At 46.9% G+C, this 19,956-nt stretch overlaps 1 protein-coding gene across 2 annotated transcripts in view; it reads right to left on the reverse strand.

Moving 5' to 3' along the window:
- LOC143961851 (E3 ubiquitin/ISG15 ligase TRIM25-like) overlaps nt 1-19,820 on the reverse strand; it is a 54,610-nt gene extending 34,790 nt beyond the window's left edge. Inside the window, exons 1-2 of one of the 2 annotated variants that reach the window (XM_077471186.1) lie at nt 17,849-19,819; nt 15,695-16,549 (exon numbers count right to left, since the gene is read on the reverse strand). In XM_077471186.1, coding sequence (XP_077327312.1) covers nt 15,695-16,549; nt 17,849-18,549 — 1,556 coding nt within the window. In that variant the 5' untranslated portion in view covers nt 18,550-19,819. Of the gene's footprint in view, nt 1-15,033; nt 16,550-17,848 lie in introns of those variants that run through there. The other variant, XM_077471187.1, reaches the window with a different exon arrangement.
- Nucleotides 19,821-19,956: the final 136 nt, after the last annotated feature.

The following is a 19,956-nucleotide window of genomic DNA, read 5'->3' on the forward strand; positions in this document are numbered from 1 at the left end:
GACTTTGCTCCAAATCAGGGACAGTTGGGAGCGATGATATTACACATAAATTGCCCCTAAAGATACCCCTACCCCAACATTTTTGAGTGCCCCACCCCCCCAATACACGTATGAATGTAAATGCATGTTTCAGGGACACCTACACACAAGGCCATTGCTTGCACTGCACATTACATATCACCACACACACCGGAGTGAGAGAAGAAATTCTCAGCCCATTACTCACAGTTATCTCTAAACTGATGACCTGTAGGGGCTTGTAAAGTGTCGTCTATGAAAATAAAGCGCACCAAAGATTGTTGTCATTTCAGGGGCACACACAATTTTAACCACTTGCCGACCGGCTCACGCCGATATATGTCGTAACAGCGACATGGGTGCGCAAAACGACGTAACCGTACGTCACTGCGTCACCGGCGGCAAGCGGGCGCGCGTGCATTTTTATAGCACTGATCACTGTACAAATGTCAATGGTCCCAAAATAGTGTCAAATGTGTCCAATGTGTCCGCCGCAATGTCACAGTCATGATAAAACATCGCAGATTCGCCGCCATTACTAATAAAAAAATTATAATCAGGGGCTCTTTACCAAGATTGGTGTGGCGGTGTGTTAGACTGACACCGCACCACCGATCGCCTGATGCACACCCCAACGGGCGCGCGAGATTGGTCATTCTGGGAGGCCGTCATATGATGTCCACCCAGAACGAGAGCCGCGCCGCCCCCAGCTGTCATATGACGGCCGACGGGTAGCAAAAGGTTAAACATGTGTACAAAAAAAATGCTAAAACGGTTCTGGAAGAGAAAGGGTTAAAGGGCCCCTGTCATGAGAGAGTCATGGGGGCCGCCATTTCTACCATTACTCTCCTTGTGAGAATGCTAGTTCCCTGGCTGTCATGCTGATGCTTTGCCTTCATTACTGTCTCAGTCTGTGACCCGGAACAAGTATAGAGATAAGGAATTCTGACTCTTTTCTGATTCTTATTCCCCCCATGCTTGTTCCGGGTCGGAGACTTAAAGTGGTAATAAATCCCAAAACAGAAATGACAATTATTGGAGCTTGTGTACATACGACTGAAAAACAGCAGTAAATAAACTCCGCGCCACTTAATAAAATAATATGTGAAAAAAAAATTAAATAATCTGTGACTCAAAACTAGCTGAGTGAAACACTTATAGCTGCTCCCTAGAAACAATAAAAAAAAACTTATTGTACTGAAAATATGGTAATGATAGGGGCGCTGAAATATAAACATTAATTACAAAAAAGTGTAAACTGTAATAATCATAAACGACTAAAGTGATAGACAACCTGTCACCATACAATAATGATCATAAGACAATTGCAAAAAGTTAATAAATAATAAAGTCCCAATTAGATGCTAGAGAACAACATATATCCACAGTCCACAGTAAATTACGAGAAGGTAATTCCCTCTCTTTTTTTTGTCAATGAATGAGAACTAATTGACAAGATTTTTAATTCATATTAATTTTTGTAATTTTTGTTATTTATGGTTCCCTCTTCCCTCTGATATAGTGCACAACGAGGAACTACGAACCTACTACGAAACGATTTGTTTAAGCGAGCAGCCCCAGTGCCAGGTCGGGCACCGGAAAATGTAAGCAACCATTTGGCTTTATGTTTTTACATTTTTTTATATTAAAACGGTGTTACACTATGGATATTGTTTGCTCTCCTTTTTTATGCCCTGTCTGAGTCTATGAGGAGGAAGTTTTTTCCATAGAGACCCAACTTATTCCGTGTGAGCAGGGAATCCCCTGCACAAGCTCAGCTGACTATCTTTTTAATTAAAGTAGTCAACACCATCTGGTAAGAAGACAACTATATCTTCACGGTTGGGTGTTCTCCGTGTCCAAATCTTGGTGAAGGGACGTTTCACAATTCTTTAGAAGATTTCGGTCTTTTTTGGAAAATAGATATAGACGGAGTTTATCACTAAATGAATCACTTGACCTGCGTAGCCCGATTGTCCCCCTTTTTTCAATCCCGTACCTCTTACCAGCCTTCTTATAGACTATAATAATGAGACCACACCTGATCTTTGGAGTAAAACTGGCCACAACAGCCTTTTATTAACATAACCAAAATATATTTACTCCCTCCAAAGATATGTATATATAAATATATAAATATATAAATACATATAAACAACCATAAATAAACATTTTGATCAACTTTAGAAACTCCAGTCTGGTGATCTCTGACGGTGACCCACTTTAACTCAAACACCAACCTCACTGCTTTTACCATTTTACATCCCAGGCCTCTAGCTGTGACCGCTCAGAGACAACCAAATTCCTGCAGTGCAAACACCTCCCAGTATTCCGTCCACCGTTCAGGAATACACCGGAGGGGCCCCTATTACCAATGAGCCCCCCACACCTTTAGATCACCTCTGTTTACCGCCACCGTCAAAGACCACCAGAAAATATCACGCCACAGCCTGAAAGGGTGACCACCTTACCCTTGAGGGCAACCCCACACCCGCAAAGCTTTTCGAATCCCATCTTGTAAGCCCAAGGACCACAGATCAATCCCAACATCCGTTAGGTGCACCCCGTCCTTTCTCAGGTATAAACCCACATTCACCTCCAGCTCCCGGTGTCTGATCACCAAACCACCATTCTGAACCACAAACCTCCCCACCACTTTATTCACCCGGATTCGCGTCTTCTGAATGCCGGCCACCGATCTCGCCCATCGCCACTGAGTCCTAGCGACAATGTCTGACCACACCAGGATAGTATCGGGAAACCTGGCACGCAGCCGCAGAAAATCAGCTTTTATATCCATCAGCAGATCCCTGACCTTCCGGGCTCCCAGGTCATTTCCCCCAGCATGTATAACCAACACATCCGGGGGCCTATCCAGCCACACATACCTTTCGACCACACTCATCACCCTGTCCCACTGCATTCCAGGTATCCCCAACCAATGCAATTCAGCTTCATTTCTGGAAATCCCCAGCTGCCTCCCTTCCGGCCTCATGTCTCCTCTCCTGGCCCCCCAACAAACGTACGAGTGGCCCACGATCCAAACGAGGCGCACTGCACCTCCATCTGAAACGAAAAAGCCAAAACTGAGAGATCCAGTGAATCCGCCACCCACCATAACAAACCCGCCTCCGCGCGTAACCCCAGGGGCCCGTGACCCCCCCACTCCTCCCCTCCTTTTTGCTATATCTTTTTTTTTTGTAATGAAACGTTGGGCATGGGAAGGGATGCGCGCAAAGAGAAAACAACTAAGGACGCGCCCGCTCCAGGGACTGCCCATCCGCCAACTGTGGCCTAACGTAGGACCGAAACCTACGCGACTCCCAGCGACCGATTCTACGAACCAATGCCTCGTCCAACCCACACCGGGCCGCCTCGGTGGCCACCCCAATGCGGAAGGAGTGCGAAGCATATTCAGAGCCCACCAAACCACACCGCCCAAGACAACGCCGAAACACCGACACAAACTGGAATCTTGATAGGAACGACCCATCCTCGTGTATAAGGAACGGACCCTGAATCCCCGGCCTCACGGCCCTGTAGCCCTGAACCGCGGCCACCGGGCAAACTCGCGCCCCCACCAACTGAAACAGACAAACATCCACCCCCTTACCCTGTTGGTCCGTTTTAGATCTCCGAAGAAATATACGCACCACCGACTCCCCCACCCTCACATCTTGATCCCACAGGCCCCCCGGCACCCTCCGAGCCGGGCTGACCAACTCCCCAATCCGAAACACCCCATAAAAGGCCAATGAAAAAGCCGCGGTAAACAACGTCACCTCGAACCGTGACGGGCAAATGGAGCCCAAGGCGGCGCATATGGCCACCAAAATCCCGAATGTCACCGGACGCCTCGCGTCCTCCCGCCTCGTTTGTTTACGATAACCCCGCAGCATCTGCCAAACCCAGAAATCCTTCGTCCAGTCCTCAATTTAAACAGGAAGGACAAGCCCGCTAACTTCTTGTCAATTGCGGACGCCGAACGCCCGCCCTCCATGTTCCGCACAACAAAATACAGCACCAGCAGGCGCCAATCGCCGGCTGCCCCGGACACCTCCTGCACCAAAACCTGCCATTCCCGCCATACCTTCTCGTACGCAGTCCAGGTAGACCCACTTACAGACCTCCGGATCCACCCCGCTGCGACTCCAATGGCAGTGCCCAGATCCACCCCGGGCAAGGAATCCCGACCGAAGCCGCTCCCGGCGCCAAGTCCCGGAATTTGTCCCACTGGAAATGAGACAGCGAGTCAGCTAAAGAACTCTCCACCCCTGGGATGTGAACAGCATACAAGAATATGTTTAAACTCAGGCACCGCAGGACCAATTGGCGCAACAGTCTAATCACTGGGGGGGGGGCGACGCGGACATGCGATTCACCACCTGAACCACCCCCATGTTATCACAATTGATACGCAACTTCAGGTCCCGGCAACTCTCACCCCACAGCTCCTACGCCAGCACAATCGGAAAGAGTTTCAACAGTACCAGGTTGCCCAGGAAACCCGCTTCCCGCCAGGAACACGGCCACGGTTCCGCACTCCACTTGCCCTGAACCCCATAGCCCGTAGACCCGGCCGCATCTGTGACCAGTTCCACGTCGAAATTGCTCACCGACCCAGACATCCAAACCGCCCTCCCGTTATAGGAGGACAAGAAAGCATGCCACACACCCAGATCGTCCCTGTGTTCCTTTTTTTTTATTATTTTTTTTTTTTAACCACCTCAGTGAGTTTATTCGGGAGACTCAATTCACCTTTGAGCTCATCTTTCTATCCTCCCGGTTTACACATCATTGTGGCTTATTTATTAGAATATTTTCTTCTCTTTTATCTTTACTTTCCTCTTTTCTTTTCTATTTAAAAGAGTTGATATATATCCAAAAACAAGTAAGCAATCAAGATAACAAAACCCCACTGCCTGCTGCTCCTTTTAGCCCAACCACCATAATTATTTACCTTATTATACACCTAGGTGTGTATTTTCTCCCCTCCCCCCCTCCGCTCAATCCCACCCCCTCCCCTCCGCGCATGAGGACACACATTGAATAGAAAACTATATGGCAAAAGTCGCTAGGAGAGATATCACTAAGAGACACACACTCTATCTCCGCTACTTATAGGGGAATCCCCAATTTCAACAATCCGGCACTCCATATCTTTTCAAATTTCTTGCTATTACCCTGCTTAACAAAAAAAACCCTTTCATTGCTAATTATTTGCTTTATATTAGCCAACCATGTTTCAGGTAGTGGGCTAGAATGTGACTGCCAGTTTTGAGCAATCAACTTCCTTGCCTGGAAAAGGCATCTAGTCACTGGTATAAATACATTTTTAGAGATTGTATATCCCTCTGGTATAGCCAACAAGCAAGTCCTCACTGTTGCATCTAATGTCAAAGCGAAGACCTCATTCACATGCTCTATAACCCGTGTCCAGTATCTAAAAAGTTTCGGACACCTCCAAAACATATGAATGAAATCTCCAGCCCGGCCACATCTAGGACACTGATCATTGTCCCTCCACCCCATTCTAAACATTTTCCTAGGTGTATAATATACCCGGTGGAAGAAAAAGAGTTGAGAGGCTTTCTGTGACGGAGAGACGGAGACCTTGGTTCCCTGTTCCATTATCCAATCCCAATCGGGTATGGACAATGGACCCACGTCCCTCTCCCATTTCCTTTTACTTTTAATCATACCGCTTCGATCTAATACCTTATCCCCCAACCTAATATATAGGAATGAAATCAAGCCCTTAAGCGTGTCTCGGGACATAATTAGGGACAGCACCGGGATCTGAATCAGCTGCACTTCCTGTGATCTAAATTGGGCCTGAATTGCATGTCTAACCTGGAGATATTTATAAAATGAACAATTTGATAAAAAAAATTCGGTCTTTAAGTCGACAAATGACCTATTATGTGAGCCCTGGAACATTTGTGCTAATTTATATAACCCTTGATTTACCCACTCCTTACATCTTTCAACTTTAAATAGTTCATCCAGATTCCTATTATCCCATAGGGGGGCCATCACGGATACCTTCTGGTATCCCAATAGGGCCTTAGCTGTTTTCCAAAGTTTAGTAATCTGTGTAATCGTTGGACAGTGTATATTAAATGAATTTGCCTCCAGCGCCTCCATAAGCGTGTTATGTGGACATCCTAGCATTAGTAACTTGTGGCAGGGATTGATTTCATTTATTGCTGTTGCTCCAGCTAGATGCTGCAGCTGGGCCGCCAAATAATAAAGTCTGGGATGTGGTATCGCCAACCCCCCCTCCTCCAGCGGCAGCTGCAAGGTCCGCAAGCTAATCCTCGGGGGGCCCCTTTTCCATATAAAGAGCCTAAATAGCGATTCTATTTTCTTAAACCATCTTTCCCCAATCCATAACGGTGAATTGTGGAGAAAATACAAAATTTGAGGGAGCCATACCATCTTAACCAGGTTGCAGCGACCCGCCAATGAGAGGAGGAGGCGACTCCAAATATCAGCCTTTTGCTTTAGCTTTACCAGAAGAGGGGATAAGTTATCTTCCAAATAAAGATTTACATCCCTAGTAATCCACACCCCCAGATATTTAAACTTCTCGACCTGCTTCAACTTCACTATATCCTGGAGGGCGCAGGTAGACCCCCTTACCAATGGCAGTAGGGCAGATTTATCCCAGTTAATGGTTAATCCTGATATAAGACCAAATTCTCCGATCATCTTCATTACCACTTTCAATGAGGTTTGAACATCCCCTAAGAACAACAAGATGTCGTCGGCAAACAATGCGATTTTTTCCTCCGACTGTCCTCTCCTAAATCCCTGTATATTAGGGCAGGCCCTAATGGCGATAGCCAGGGGCTCCACCGCCAAAACAAATAATAGAGGGGAAAGGGGACACCCCTGTCTCGTGCCTCGCTCCAACAGGAACATCTCAGAGAGCTCATTGTTAATTTTAATTTTCGCTCTTGGATCAGTGTAGAGCAGTTTTATCCATTTAATATAATTTGGTCCAAACCCAAATCTAGTAAGCACTTTAAATAAGTATACCCATTCAAGGGTGTCGAATGCTTTGGCTGCATCCAGAGTCAATACTGCTCTGGAGCCTCCATTATCTACCGGAATCTGAGTGTTCAAAAGGAGTCTGCGGATGTTAACACTGGTGGATCTATTCGGGATGAATCCCGACTGATCGGGATGAATGAGCTTATGGACACTTCTTTTTAACCGTGTTGCAAGCACTTTTGCTAAGATTTTTACATCCGACCCCAAAAGCGAGATCGGGCGATATGAGGCCGGGTCCATAGGGTCCTTATCCTCTTTGGGAATAACCACTATAGTGGCTTCCAGCATTGAGGAAGGCAAAGTTCCACACTCCCAGGCCTGCCTCAATGTCTCCAGCAATTGTGGCAACAGGACCTCTCCATATCTCTTATAGACCTCGATTGGCAATCCATCGGGCCCTGGTGCTTTTAAATTGGGCATCTCTGCCACTGCTTTTTGGAGTTCCTCAATAGTAATTGGGGCCTCCAATGTTACTAAGTCTTCTGTTGTTACTGTTGGCATATTTAAATTCCCCAAAAAAGCAGCCATAACTCCCCCTTCACTCCCCCCTTGGGATTTATATAATGAACTGTAATAGTGAAAAAATGTATTGTTAATAGTGGATGATTCGGAAGTGGTCTCTTCCCATGAAGTCCTAATCGATAATATCTCTGGGGGTGCCGTATTTGCTTTAACCAGCAAAGACAATATTCTTCCCACTTTCTCTCCCTCCCCAAAATTTGCTTGTTTCTGCAATATACGTCTATTATCCATCTTACGCCTAGTAATTGTCCTATACTCTTGCTGATTATCAAGCCAAGCCTTCTGTGTGATAGGGTTCGGATTAATTATATACAGTCTTTCTGTCAGTGACACCGCCTTAATGGCTTCCTCTTCCTGTTTTTTCATCTCAGCCCTATTTCTAGCGATTTGTTGGATAAAGAGACCCCTTAAAAAAGCCTTTAAGGAGTCCCACACGACTCCCGCTGATGCTGTGCCCGTATTAACGTAGATAAACTCCTTTAGCTCATTTGTCACCCGATCTGTATCCTTCATTAATTCCAGCCATGAGGGGTCAATTTTCCATTGGCCGGAATATTCTTTCTTACCTACACAGAGTGTCAATATTAGGGGGGAGTGGTCCGAGACACCTCTCGGGCCATATTCTACCTCATCCACTCGTTGCAACGCACTACTATTCACCAAAGCCATATCAAGTCTCGATAGAGTAGAGAAGGATGCTGAGTAGCAAGAATACTGTCGCTCCCCCGGATACCGAACACGCCATGCGTCGCATAGACCCACTTCATGTAGGAAATGAGCTAGTCTCGTTGCATCTCTCTCTGTTGATATATTTACTATTGGGAACCTGTCCAAAGACTTATCCAAGACTTCATTAAAGTCTCCTACTGCTATCACAGGGATACCAGGTTTATCTATTACAAAAGATAGTAACTCATATAGAGTCTCCAATTTAAATGGAGGGGGGACATACATGTTGGCTATCACATAGGGGCTATTTTCAATTTGGCAATATAAAAAAATGTACCTACCCTCTGCATCTATGCGGCTGTTATAACAGGAAAACCGGACTGCCTTATCAACAAGGATGCTAACCCCTCTTGCATAGGTTGAAAATACGGAATGGAACTGGGTCTGGAATTTCCGACTTTGTAAACACCAAGTCGTCTCACCCGTTAAATGCGTCTCCTGGAGACACAATAGTCCAGGTCCTTTGCCCTCTAGGGCTGACAAAACCACTTTTCTTTTAGTCAGATCTCCCAGACCCCGCACATTCCACGATATTATCTTAATCCTTTTCGCCTGCATCACTACTTAATGTCCCATATATTGGGCAGTTTTAGCAAAAAAAAATAAAAAAAAATAAATAAATAAATATAAAAAAAAAAGTGAAAAAGTGTACAAAAATAATAGTACCAAAAGACTTTCCCCTTTTTCCCTTAAGTTTACAAACGTGTATCCTATATGTTGCATAGTATTTTCTCCCATCCCCTTCTAAATAGTGCATCACTAAATTTGTGTATCCTAGTATTATTTTTATTATTGTTCCCTTAACCCACCTTCCCATCCCATCTCTCCCACCTCCCCTTTTACCAAACTCCCCCTCCCACCCCCCTTGCCCCATAGGGCTACCCCCTAAAGGGTACATTTGTGGCCTTCTTACAACACTCCCACCACTCGCCCATATCAATCCTTACTGAGTGCTTTCACCCAAAATCTTCATCCACACATGGAAACCCTTTGTCCCCCACACAAATACCTACTTGTACTCCACACACCCTTACTGCTCAACCCCTGCCCCCCACCTGCATTATACACAATACCAAGTGCGAAAGTTTACAACAAGCTTACCCCTATTCCCACCCACCCCCCAAAAAATATATACCCCCGGATCCCTTAAAATCCACCTAGATGCCCTGTAATATGTATTTATAGGTCTTTTTTAATTTTATCTAACCATTGGGATGCTTCCTCTGGCGTGTTGAAAAAAAACGTCTTTCCTGTTGCAGTCACCCTTAGGCGAGCTGGATAGAGGAGTGCATACTCTAACTTATATTTAACCATTTCTCGTTTGACTGGTATGAATTCGGCTCTTCTTTTCTGGAGGTCAGGGGAAAAATCAGGATACAAAGAGACCCTAGCTCCCTTAAACCTAATATCTCCCCTCATTCTGGCCTCTCGCAGTAGGGACACTTTATCCTGGTAATTAAGGATCTTAAGCATTATAGGCCTAGGGCGCTCCCCCATATGGTGAATTTTTACCGGGGTACGATGTGCCCGTTCTATTGCAAACATTGGGGTAAATGTTGCCGCCCCAAAAAAATCTCAGAACCACCCCTCAAGAAAACCTATCAAATTAGTCCCCTCACAGTGTTCAGGGAGGCCTAACACCCTGATATTGTTTCTTCGATTCCTATTCTCCATCTCATCAAGTTTGTCCGCTTGTGTAACTATTGTAACTATTTTTTTAAGTGAATCAATTTCCAGCCTCACAGGCCTCAGCTCATCCTCCATCGCACCCATTCATTCCCCAAGCTCAGTAGTTCTTAGTATAGTCCTATTCAATTCCTGCCTCATAGACAATAGTTCCTCCTTTATATATCTTACCTGTTCATCAAAACTGGATATCGAATCTTTACATTCCTTAATTGCATTCAAGATGTCTCTTAATGTGGGCTCCTCCTCCAGGTTGCCTGCCATCGGTACATGAGAGCTACTTAGCGTTGTTTCCAGATTTATTGTTGCTAATGCAGATTTGCCTCCCCCCTCCCTTGTTACCCCCCAGTTTAGCAGCTGATATGGTGGGGTTGGCCAGAGACTGGCCTTGACTCCTTCTATCAGCAGCAGAGTTTTTGGTGTCTTTATTATGTAGATTTACCTGCTGAGAACTTAAATTGCTGGGTGAGGCTGGGCCAGAATGGGCGTAGCGCTCCAAATTTGCCGCTGCTAACGTTGCCGCCATTTGATTGGTTTTGTCCTTAGCGGCACGGGTGATTTGTTGACCCTCTGCAGGTGTTTGCTCCTCGGGGGATCTTTTTCTTGACATACTTAAATTAGATAGCCACGTACAAACCCACCTTGCAGGTAATCAACTCCCACTATCAACTGATCAAGCAGGAAAAATATATCACGTTCTAATATAAAAAAAAAAAAAAAGAGGGGGGGAAGGGAAGGGGCAAAAATATTGTAACGTCTCTCCTTGTGTAGATTACACTTACTCACTTATCAAAAAGGGGGCAATACTGATTTACATCTGACCTCCAGCCCCAGCAATGGGCCTGCCGCAACAGATTCACTGCTATAGCAACATGTTTGTATTTGTTTAAATCAGCATATATTCAAAATACAGCAGTTCCAGTCAGTAGTTTACTTCACTTCAATAGTAATTAAGAGCAAAAGGGAGAAGAGGCACTTATCTTGGTTGCTGGTTGCTGGTTCACAGCGTTCCATAAGTCCATGCAGGGCATCCAGGTCATCCAGATCTTCCTCTCTCCTCCCCAGAAGACTAAGCAGGCAGCGCTATTAATATAGTCTAGTCTCCAGTTCAATACCACTCGTCTCATAAGCCACTCTGACAGCTAGTCTGGAGGGGAGGCAAAGAGCAGCAAGCAGAGGGGGGAGAGCAGGGGAGAGGGAGCTCTACACAGGAGTCCCCTCTCACCTTCACAGCGCACGCCAGCCAACCCACCGCCCAAAGCCTAAGGTGCCGGACACGCCGCACGTTTCCGCGCACCAAGCTCTTGTGGAGGGAGAAGCGGTACAGCGCCACGGGAACCCAAGAGCCGCTCGAGGTCTCGCGAGATCCCCAGCGAGACTCTCAGCCCCTGCTCCGACAGCTCGCCAACCGCACACAGACAGCAACAATCCCTGTGCTCCAGCCACTATCAACCGAGATTGAAGATAGCAAACCGCAGCAGCTCAGTCTAATACAGTCAAATAATATGTGCCTGAGCATAAGCGCATGGGAGCCATGGCAGCACAGTATGCTAAAAGGCCATTAGGCAGCGTCAGGCAGCCTAGGGAAAATCAGAGCGGGGATATCAGAGAAGACAAGGCAACGAGGGGCAGAGCAGCACCATGCTCTCACTCCTCACACGTACTCACTCCCACCAACATCCGGCCACGCCCCCGACCCTGTGTTCCTTAGTCAAGCGGATGAAGTGCGTTGGCGCCTGCAGCCCCGCCGTCGCCGCCGACAGCCGTCGGCAGAACACCCGCCCCATCGGAATGATGCGGCACGCAAAATTCAGCTTACCCAGCAAGGACTGCAAGGTCTGTAACTGAACCTTCCGACGGCCCTGAATCTCACGAATGTCTCTTTGCAAGTCTACCAGTTTGTCCTCCGGCAGCCTGCACTCCATGGCCTCTGAATCAATCATGATGCCCAAAAAACTCAACACCCCCACTGGACCTTCGGTCTTTTCTGCCGCCAATGCTCGCGATGTACTGCAACGTGGACAAGAGAATCGCACACACAGCGGAGGCGCGGGGACCAATGCAGAGAAAATCATCCAAATAGTGAATGATTGATTCAAGGCCAGAGACATCCCTCACCACCCACTCCAGAAACGAGCTAAACTGCTCAAAAACAGAGCACGAAATGGAGCAGCCCATAGGCAAACACTTGTCCACGTAGAACTGCTCCCTCCAGTGACAACCCAACAAGCGAAAGCTGTCCGGGTGCACCGGAAGCAACCGAAAAGCCGACTCGACATCCGCTTTGGCCATGAGCGCCCCCCGGCCGTACCGGCGAACCCACCGGACAGCCACGTCGAACGACGTATAGGACACCGTGCAGATTTCGGGGTCAATGAAATCATTGACCGACCCACCCTTGGGAAAAGATAAGTGGTGTATGAGCCGAAATTTTCCCGGCTCCTTCTTGGGGACAATCCCCAGCGGAGACACCACCAGATCCTCCCATGGCTTCCCCACAAACGCCCCCCCATGCGACCCAGGGCCACCTCCTTTCCCAATTTTTCATCCACCACTGCTGGGTGCAGCAAGGCTGACCGCAGGTTCCTGGCCACCGGCGGAACTACCCGCAGGTCGCAAGGTATCCGGAAACTATCCCTGAAACTCCCCGCCAACAGCCCGGCCGCCACCCTGTCGGGATACTTACTTAGGAAAGGAAGCATCCTTTCCACCCTCACCGGCGTCCTCCCTCTTGTTCGCAGCGTCGCCGGGATGTTTTCCTTTCCTAAAGCACCGAGACAACGCGTGGGCCCCCCCGCAGCCGGAACATTCGTGCTTGAATCTGAACGCCCCCCCGTACTTGCAGGCGCCCTCATTGAATTGCCAGCACACTCCCCACTTCTTTCCGGCCGACAGTCCTGAGGAGGGTGTACCCCCGGCCCCCCCCTGAAAAAACTGGGGCGGGGCCCGGGCTGAGGACATGAGCCTCATCCAGAGGCTGATGTCCTTGTGATCCCAGCGCAACTCCGGTCACACCGCCTTCCGCTGCCGAAACTGCTCGTCGTACCGGAGCCATGCCACCCCCCCATAAACCCGGTGGGCTTCCCCTATGGCGTCCATATAGCAAAACAACGCCGAGCAGTGCTCGGGGTTCTTTTCACCAATGACGCTCGCCAAAATCCCAAACGCTTGCAACCAATTCGCAAACGTCCGCGGGATCAAACGGTAGCGCCTCTTCTCCTCGTCATCTTTCTTGGAGTCATTGGGCTTGACCCGATCCAAGTTAAACTTTTCTAACGGGAGCAGCGAGAATATCTCCACATAATCACCCTTAGCGATCTTCTCCCTGACTTCCGACTTTAAGTGTGCTCCGAGCGGGCCCTCGAAGCAGACATACACTTCACACCTGGCCGCATCACCAATCCGCACCACATCCGTCCGCGCGACCGGAACCTCCCCCTTATCGCCGGCAGTCACCACCGTCCCCGCGGCCGCAGGTACCGGGGATTCCACACCCGCCGACGGCGTGACCACAGCCGCCCCCTCGACCGCACCCGCCATCCACGGCGCCGCCAGGGCCGGAGTGCCCTGACCCCCCCAAACCTATCCACCAACGACCGCAGCCCCTCCAACAGACCCTGCATAGTAGCCGCGGGCCCCGGAACCGGAAGGCCCGACCCCGGCCGCTCAGCACCCCCCAGAGGCACCACCGGTGCCACCGTCCCGATACCCCTCGTACCGCCCCCAGCAACCCCTGCAATGCATCATTTAAATCAAGTGAAACAGACTTACCGGGCCGACCAGGAACTCGTCCCACAGCTGCACTGCCGCTCTCCACCGCCGGGGCCGCCTCTTCAGCATCCGTGGACAGCTCCCCCTCCGACCGGTCACCAGCGGCATGGTCCGTCAAGTCTTGAAGCCCCCTGGGCGATCCCCCCCAGAGGCTGCAGAAATCGGGTGGTTGAGAAGTACGTTCCCCACAGGGGCCTTGCTCCGCGACTGGCGGCGGGAACCAGACCGGGGGCGCCCCCCCGTACCACCCGTGGGCGTCTGCCATCTCCCGCCGTCCGCCGACAGGCCGCCATCCATGCTGCGTGTCCCCACCCCCGACCGGGGCTGCCGGGACACCGGATCATCCCCTCCGTCTGCCATGTGTGTGCCACACGCCGTCCCCCTGCTAGTGCCGGGCCCCCCAGGGGGATCCCCCACGCGACGGGATGCCGGGCTGGATGGCGGGGAGCCGGCGCCATTGCGGCCCGTGGCCCCGCCCCCCGGGGTGGGCTGGCGGCGGGCCGACCGCCCAGGGCCCCGAGAATCCTTATTTCGCTTCTTAGCCGGGGGCACAACCTGTCCCCCCCCGGGCTCCGCCGATCACGAGGTGGCCGGGGGGCGGGGCCTGGCAAGAAGCGCGCCGGAGGCCGAGACCTCCGAGCCCGCAGCACAGGCTCCCCGCTGGCAGTCCCTTCTCCTCTGTCCCCCATCAAGCCCGCCACTTGCCTCGTTAGCCATGCTGATCCCCTCACCACCGCCTGCTCTCTCAGCCGCTCGAGTACTGCATCGATCGCCGCCATGTCGAAAAACAACGGAGGAGCAGTGGCAAACCTGCCTCCTCCAAGTCTACTCCTCGTGACTGTCTTCCGCACTGTCTCCGCCCCCCTTTAAATAAATATCCTCCCCCGTTGCTCCATACACTCTGTGCCTATCCAGATATCCCCTGGGTTCCCCTGGCACCCGGTCATGCCCGCCCCTCCATTACCCCTCCCCTTCGGGCGGGTCATTGCGGGGCTCACTGTATGGACTGTGGATATATGTTGTTCTCTAGCATCTAATTGGGAATTTATTATTTATTAACTTTTTGCAATTGTCTTATGATCATTATTGTATGGTGACAGATTGTCTATCACTTTAGTCGTTTATGATTATTAAGTTTTACACTTTTTTGTAATTAATGTTTATATTTCAGCGCCCCTATCATTACCATAATTATTGCAGCTTACCAATCCTTAGATGTGGTGGCTGCATTCCTTTTCTGTTTTTACCTTTATTTTCCCCTGGTGATCCTGCCAGTAACACACTTCCTGTCTTAGGGCGGCTCCTCTATCTATGGAGGGGCAGTGGAGACCCCCTTGGACAGCAGCCTTGTCTGGAGAGGGGGGTGTTGGACGGACTAGTAGATTTAGATGGACTTTACATAAGTGACTAACAAATTAAAGGAGAACTCCAGATAACACTTTATAAGCCGTTACACCAACATTTGTGTCTCCATTTGGGATAAAGGTTTTACATCAATGACTAAAAGCTGACCATTGTAAGCACCCCTGTCAGTGGTGAATGGTTTGTCCCAACCCTCTAACTGCCACTTTTGCGGGACAGGTTGGTCTGTTATAGGAAGTTGGGAAATAACAGCAGAACCAACAGGTAAAAGAACAAAATTCCAGGAGGACTCCGAAAAAACAAAGACTGCTGTGTTCATGTCAGTGACAGACGCCGTCATATCCGTCATTTTATATTTTGTCTTTACTACCACTTTATAAGTTCTTACATTACACACAGCCAGGGAACTAGTATTTTCAGAAGGAGGCCCTCAGACTTTTCCCAGGAGCCACAACTTCCTCCAATCATTGGCTGATCAATGAACCAATCCCACCAACCGTCCACTGTGATGTCACCAGACTGTGGGCAGAGTTCTCACATCTCCCACCTCCCCCCACATATCTTTATACAACCTCCCCATACACGTATCCCAGCATGGAGGGGCTCAGTGAAGGTGGTGGTGAAGGTGTGGAGGTGTCGGATCGGGTCACACAGATCATAAAAGGAGATCCGCCCGGCCTCATAATCCAGATATATCCTGACTCTGTTACTGGAGGGATTGGGGGGTAAGAAGATCACTTTATTGTCATGTATCACCTTATACTGATTATTACACCTGTCCAATCCCCAGGACTTCTTATTACATCCAATCTCTGACTCCTCCCCTCCCCTCTCTATACTGGGGTAACACATCCCGACTGTGCACCAATCTGACCCCCCGACATCCACTTCCCAGTAATGTCTCCCTGAGGAGAAACTCCGACTGCTCATCACCTGAGAATCCTGGAATCTCTCTGGTGTTTCTGGGAGATTCTGCTCTATATATGACCTGGATACAGTTTTCCTGTCATCTGATATCTGTAGATAATTATTAGCTGTGTTTCCATCCAGTAATATGTCTGCAGCTCCCTGTATATAGAAGTATACATTTACCCTTCTTATTATATCAGATAAACCTGTGTGTAAGACCCCCACCACATCCAGACCCCCTCCATCATGGAGGAGCTCCTCATGTCTCTCTCTGTCCTCATTATCTCCATCCTCAGTATCACACAAGTCACCTGTGTCTGATTCCTGTAAGACAGTCAGTGGATCCGTCACGTTACACAGCTCCTCAATGTGACGCAACTTCCTGGACAGCTCCTCCTTCTTTATTTCCAGATCCCGGATGGAGATGGAGATCCGCTCTGCCCTCTCGGAGATATCCCTCAGGGCTCTCTTCTCCAGGTCTTCCAGACGTCCCCTATGATTAGACATGTGCAATTCATTTAATTCTCAATTCGTTTATTAGCGAATTTTGACAAATTTGTCAATTCTGAAATTTCCAATTTTCCAAACTTTTGAATTTCTGAGTTTCTGAAATTTAGAATTTCCAAGTTTCCGAATTTCCGTGTTTCGAATTTCCAAACTTTCCGAAATTTTTAATTTTCTGAAATTTGGAATTCAGAAATTGGAAAATTAAAAATTTGGGAAATTTGAGATTTTCGGAAAATTTAGATTTTCAAAATTAGAATTCGGAAATTCTAAATTTTGGAAAATTCAGAAATTCAAAAATTCTAAATTTCATAAATTTGAAAATTCTAAAATTAGTCAATTTGAAAATTTACAAATGTGAAGATTCAAAAAGAAGAATGAATATCTGAAAATTCAAAAATGTGTAAATTTGAAAATTCAAAAATAGGAATGAAAATCAGAAAATTTTAAAATTTGTAAATTTAAAAATTCAAGAATGAAAATCAGAAAATTCCAAAATGTGTATATTTGAAAATTCAAAAATAAGAATAAAAATCTGAAAATTCTAAATAATGAAAATCTGAAAGTTTAAAAACCCATAAATCTGAAATAAAAATGAAACAATAATAAATATTAAATTATAGGTATTGGAATTTTCTTTCAAATTTGGCTGTTAGTGAATGTAATGAATATTAATGTATCCAAAGTTAAAAATTATCTGAAATAACTAATCTAAACAAAAGGATAGTAATGATCTAATAATAATAAATAACAATAATAATAACAAAACCTTAATATTATTCATTATTAATTTATTCCATTCCATTTGTTTAGATGCTGCATTCTTTATTTCGGATAATTCATAACTTCAGATACAATTGTATTTGTTACATTCACTAATAGCTAAATTTGAAAATAAATTCCAAAACCTATAATTTAATGCTTAGTTAATATTTCAAATTTTACAGATTTTCTTGCTTTTTTTAATATTTTCACATTTTTAGATTTTCACATTTTTAAAATATAAAATTTGTATATCAGAAAATTCTAAATTCGGAAATTGGAAAATTCAGAATTTGGCAAATTCGTAAATTAGAAAATTCGGAATTTGGAAAATTTGGAAATTCGAAAACTTGAATATTCGGAAATTTGAAATTCAAACTTCAGAAAGCTGGAAATTCAAAAATTTGAAAGTCAGAATTTTCTGATTTCTGAATTTCCGAATTTTCAAATTTCCAAATTTCCAAAAAAAAAGCAAAAAAAGAATGAAAAGAAAACAAATGCATTTTTTGTCAGTGCACATGTCTACCTGAGATCTCTAAACAGAGCAGTGACTCTCTCGGTGTCACCGGCTGTTCCTTCTTCTACTTTCCTCCGGTGTTCCTGCAGACTCTGGACTCTTTCCTCCGTCTTCTCTCTCTTTGTCAGAAGTTTCTGCAGAACATTCCTCAGTGTCTCCTTCTTCTTCTTAGAAGCCTCATCCAGTGTCTCCACCTGGTGTCCCCGATGTTCTCCAGCCAAACTGCAGGACACACAGATACAGGTGTTATCTTTGGTGCAAAAATACTTCAAAACCTCCTTATGGACGGAGCATTTCCTGCTCTCCATGGACAAGGAGGGGTCACATAAGACGTGTTCTGGGGACTTTTTGTGGACTTTCAGGTGTTTATCACACAGAGAAACCTCACAGTGCAGACAGGATCTAACAGCAGGTACAGGATAGTCCACACAGTGAGTACAGAAGACCCCGGACTCCTCCTGATTTGGCTGAGTAGACAGGAAAGTCTCTGCTATGTTACGTAGTGTTATGTTCCTGTGCAGTGCAGGACGACTCCTGGATCTTTTTCTGCATACAGGACAGGAATATCCTCCAGACCCCCCCTGTGTATCCAGCGCACGATCAATACAGACCCGGCAGAAGTTGTGACCACAACTCAGCATTACAGGATCCGTATAAATGTTCAGACAGACGAAACATTTCAACTCAGCTCTCAGATCACCAGACGCCATCGCTGACAGCAGAAGAGAAAGAAACTGAAAGTCTCTGACACCGGAGAGTAATGTGGATGGGGGAGGGGTGACATCCTCCTACACAGGGTGAGGCTGAGCTCAGCTCTCTGATGACTTAGAAACATTTCAATGTCAGATTAGGAGACGCCCCATGACTGTGTACATTTACACTTATAAACATCTATTTAACCCCTTGAGGGCCACCATGACATACTTTTCTTCCAACATTTGTACCCACAGACCACATCGGGGTGCAGCACCTGGGGGTGGGGCACATTTTTCTGGCAGCAAGCCTGTTATACACCCAGAGCTGAAGAGAAGACCGTGGAGTCTAATCAAGTCTTCATCCTCCTCCTCCTCTGTCTTCCAGGATCAGGATAGCTTGAAGTCATCAGTAGCTGCTAAAGCTCCCTGTTCTTCCTCCTCATCCACAGATACTCCTGTCATTGCCCCACCAATTGGCATGGAGAAGTCATCTGAGATATTTCAGCACAGTGTCAGTCACTTGCTCCATGAGGATGCACAGCAATTAATGAACGGCGAGGTTGGGGAGGAGACCAATGGGAGCATAGAGGGGGGTGACATAAGGCAGGATCAACCAATTGCCACCAATGTTCCTGCAGCTGAGACCTACTGCCACGTTGGAAAACATAAAAGAACATAGGCGCTCAGTAAATCAATGTAAATTTCATAACTCAAAAGGTTTGAAATATTAAAATAAAATTCATATACAAATATATATAAAGATATTGCCTAATTCTGACTTTTTTTAAAAAACTTACCGGGAGAAATGAATAAAAAGTCTATAAAGATACTTATAAATGTCCAATCAGTCCCAGGGAGAGGAAATTCTTGCTGGACAGGCAGGCAATAATATATGCTCTTTCACTGAAGGCTGCTGATCTTAGAGTGAAGCCGACTCAATCACATAGAAGAAAACAAGTAGAAAAGCGCCACTTAGTAAAATAAGCTTTAATTCATTAACCACTTGCTTACCGGGCACTTAAACCCCCCTCCTGCCCAGACCAATTTTCAGCTTTCAGCGCTGATGCACTTTGAATGACAATTGCGCGGTCATACAACACTGTACCCAAATGAAATTTTTATCATTTTTTTTCCCACAAATAGAGCTTTCTTTTGGTGGTATTTAATTACAGCTGGGAGTTTTATTTTTTGCTAAACAAACAAAAAAAGATGCAAAAAAAAATCATGTTTAATAGTTTGTTATAAAATTTTGCAAACAGGTCATTTTTCTCCTTCATTGAAGTGCGCTGATGAGGCGGCACTGATAGGCTGCACTGGTTGGGCACTGATAGGCTGCATTGGTGGGCACTGATAGGCTGCACTGGTTGGGCACTGATAGGCTGCATTGGTGGGCACTGATAGGCTGCACTGGTGGGCACTGAT

This window comes from Lithobates pipiens, unplaced genomic scaffold, assembly GCF_037356315.1.
Source record: "Lithobates pipiens isolate NorthernLeopardFrog02 unplaced genomic scaffold, aLitPip1_a1.2 Scaffold_8, whole genome shotgun sequence".
Lineage (NCBI taxonomy): Eukaryota > Metazoa > Chordata > Amphibia > Anura > Ranidae > Lithobates > Lithobates pipiens.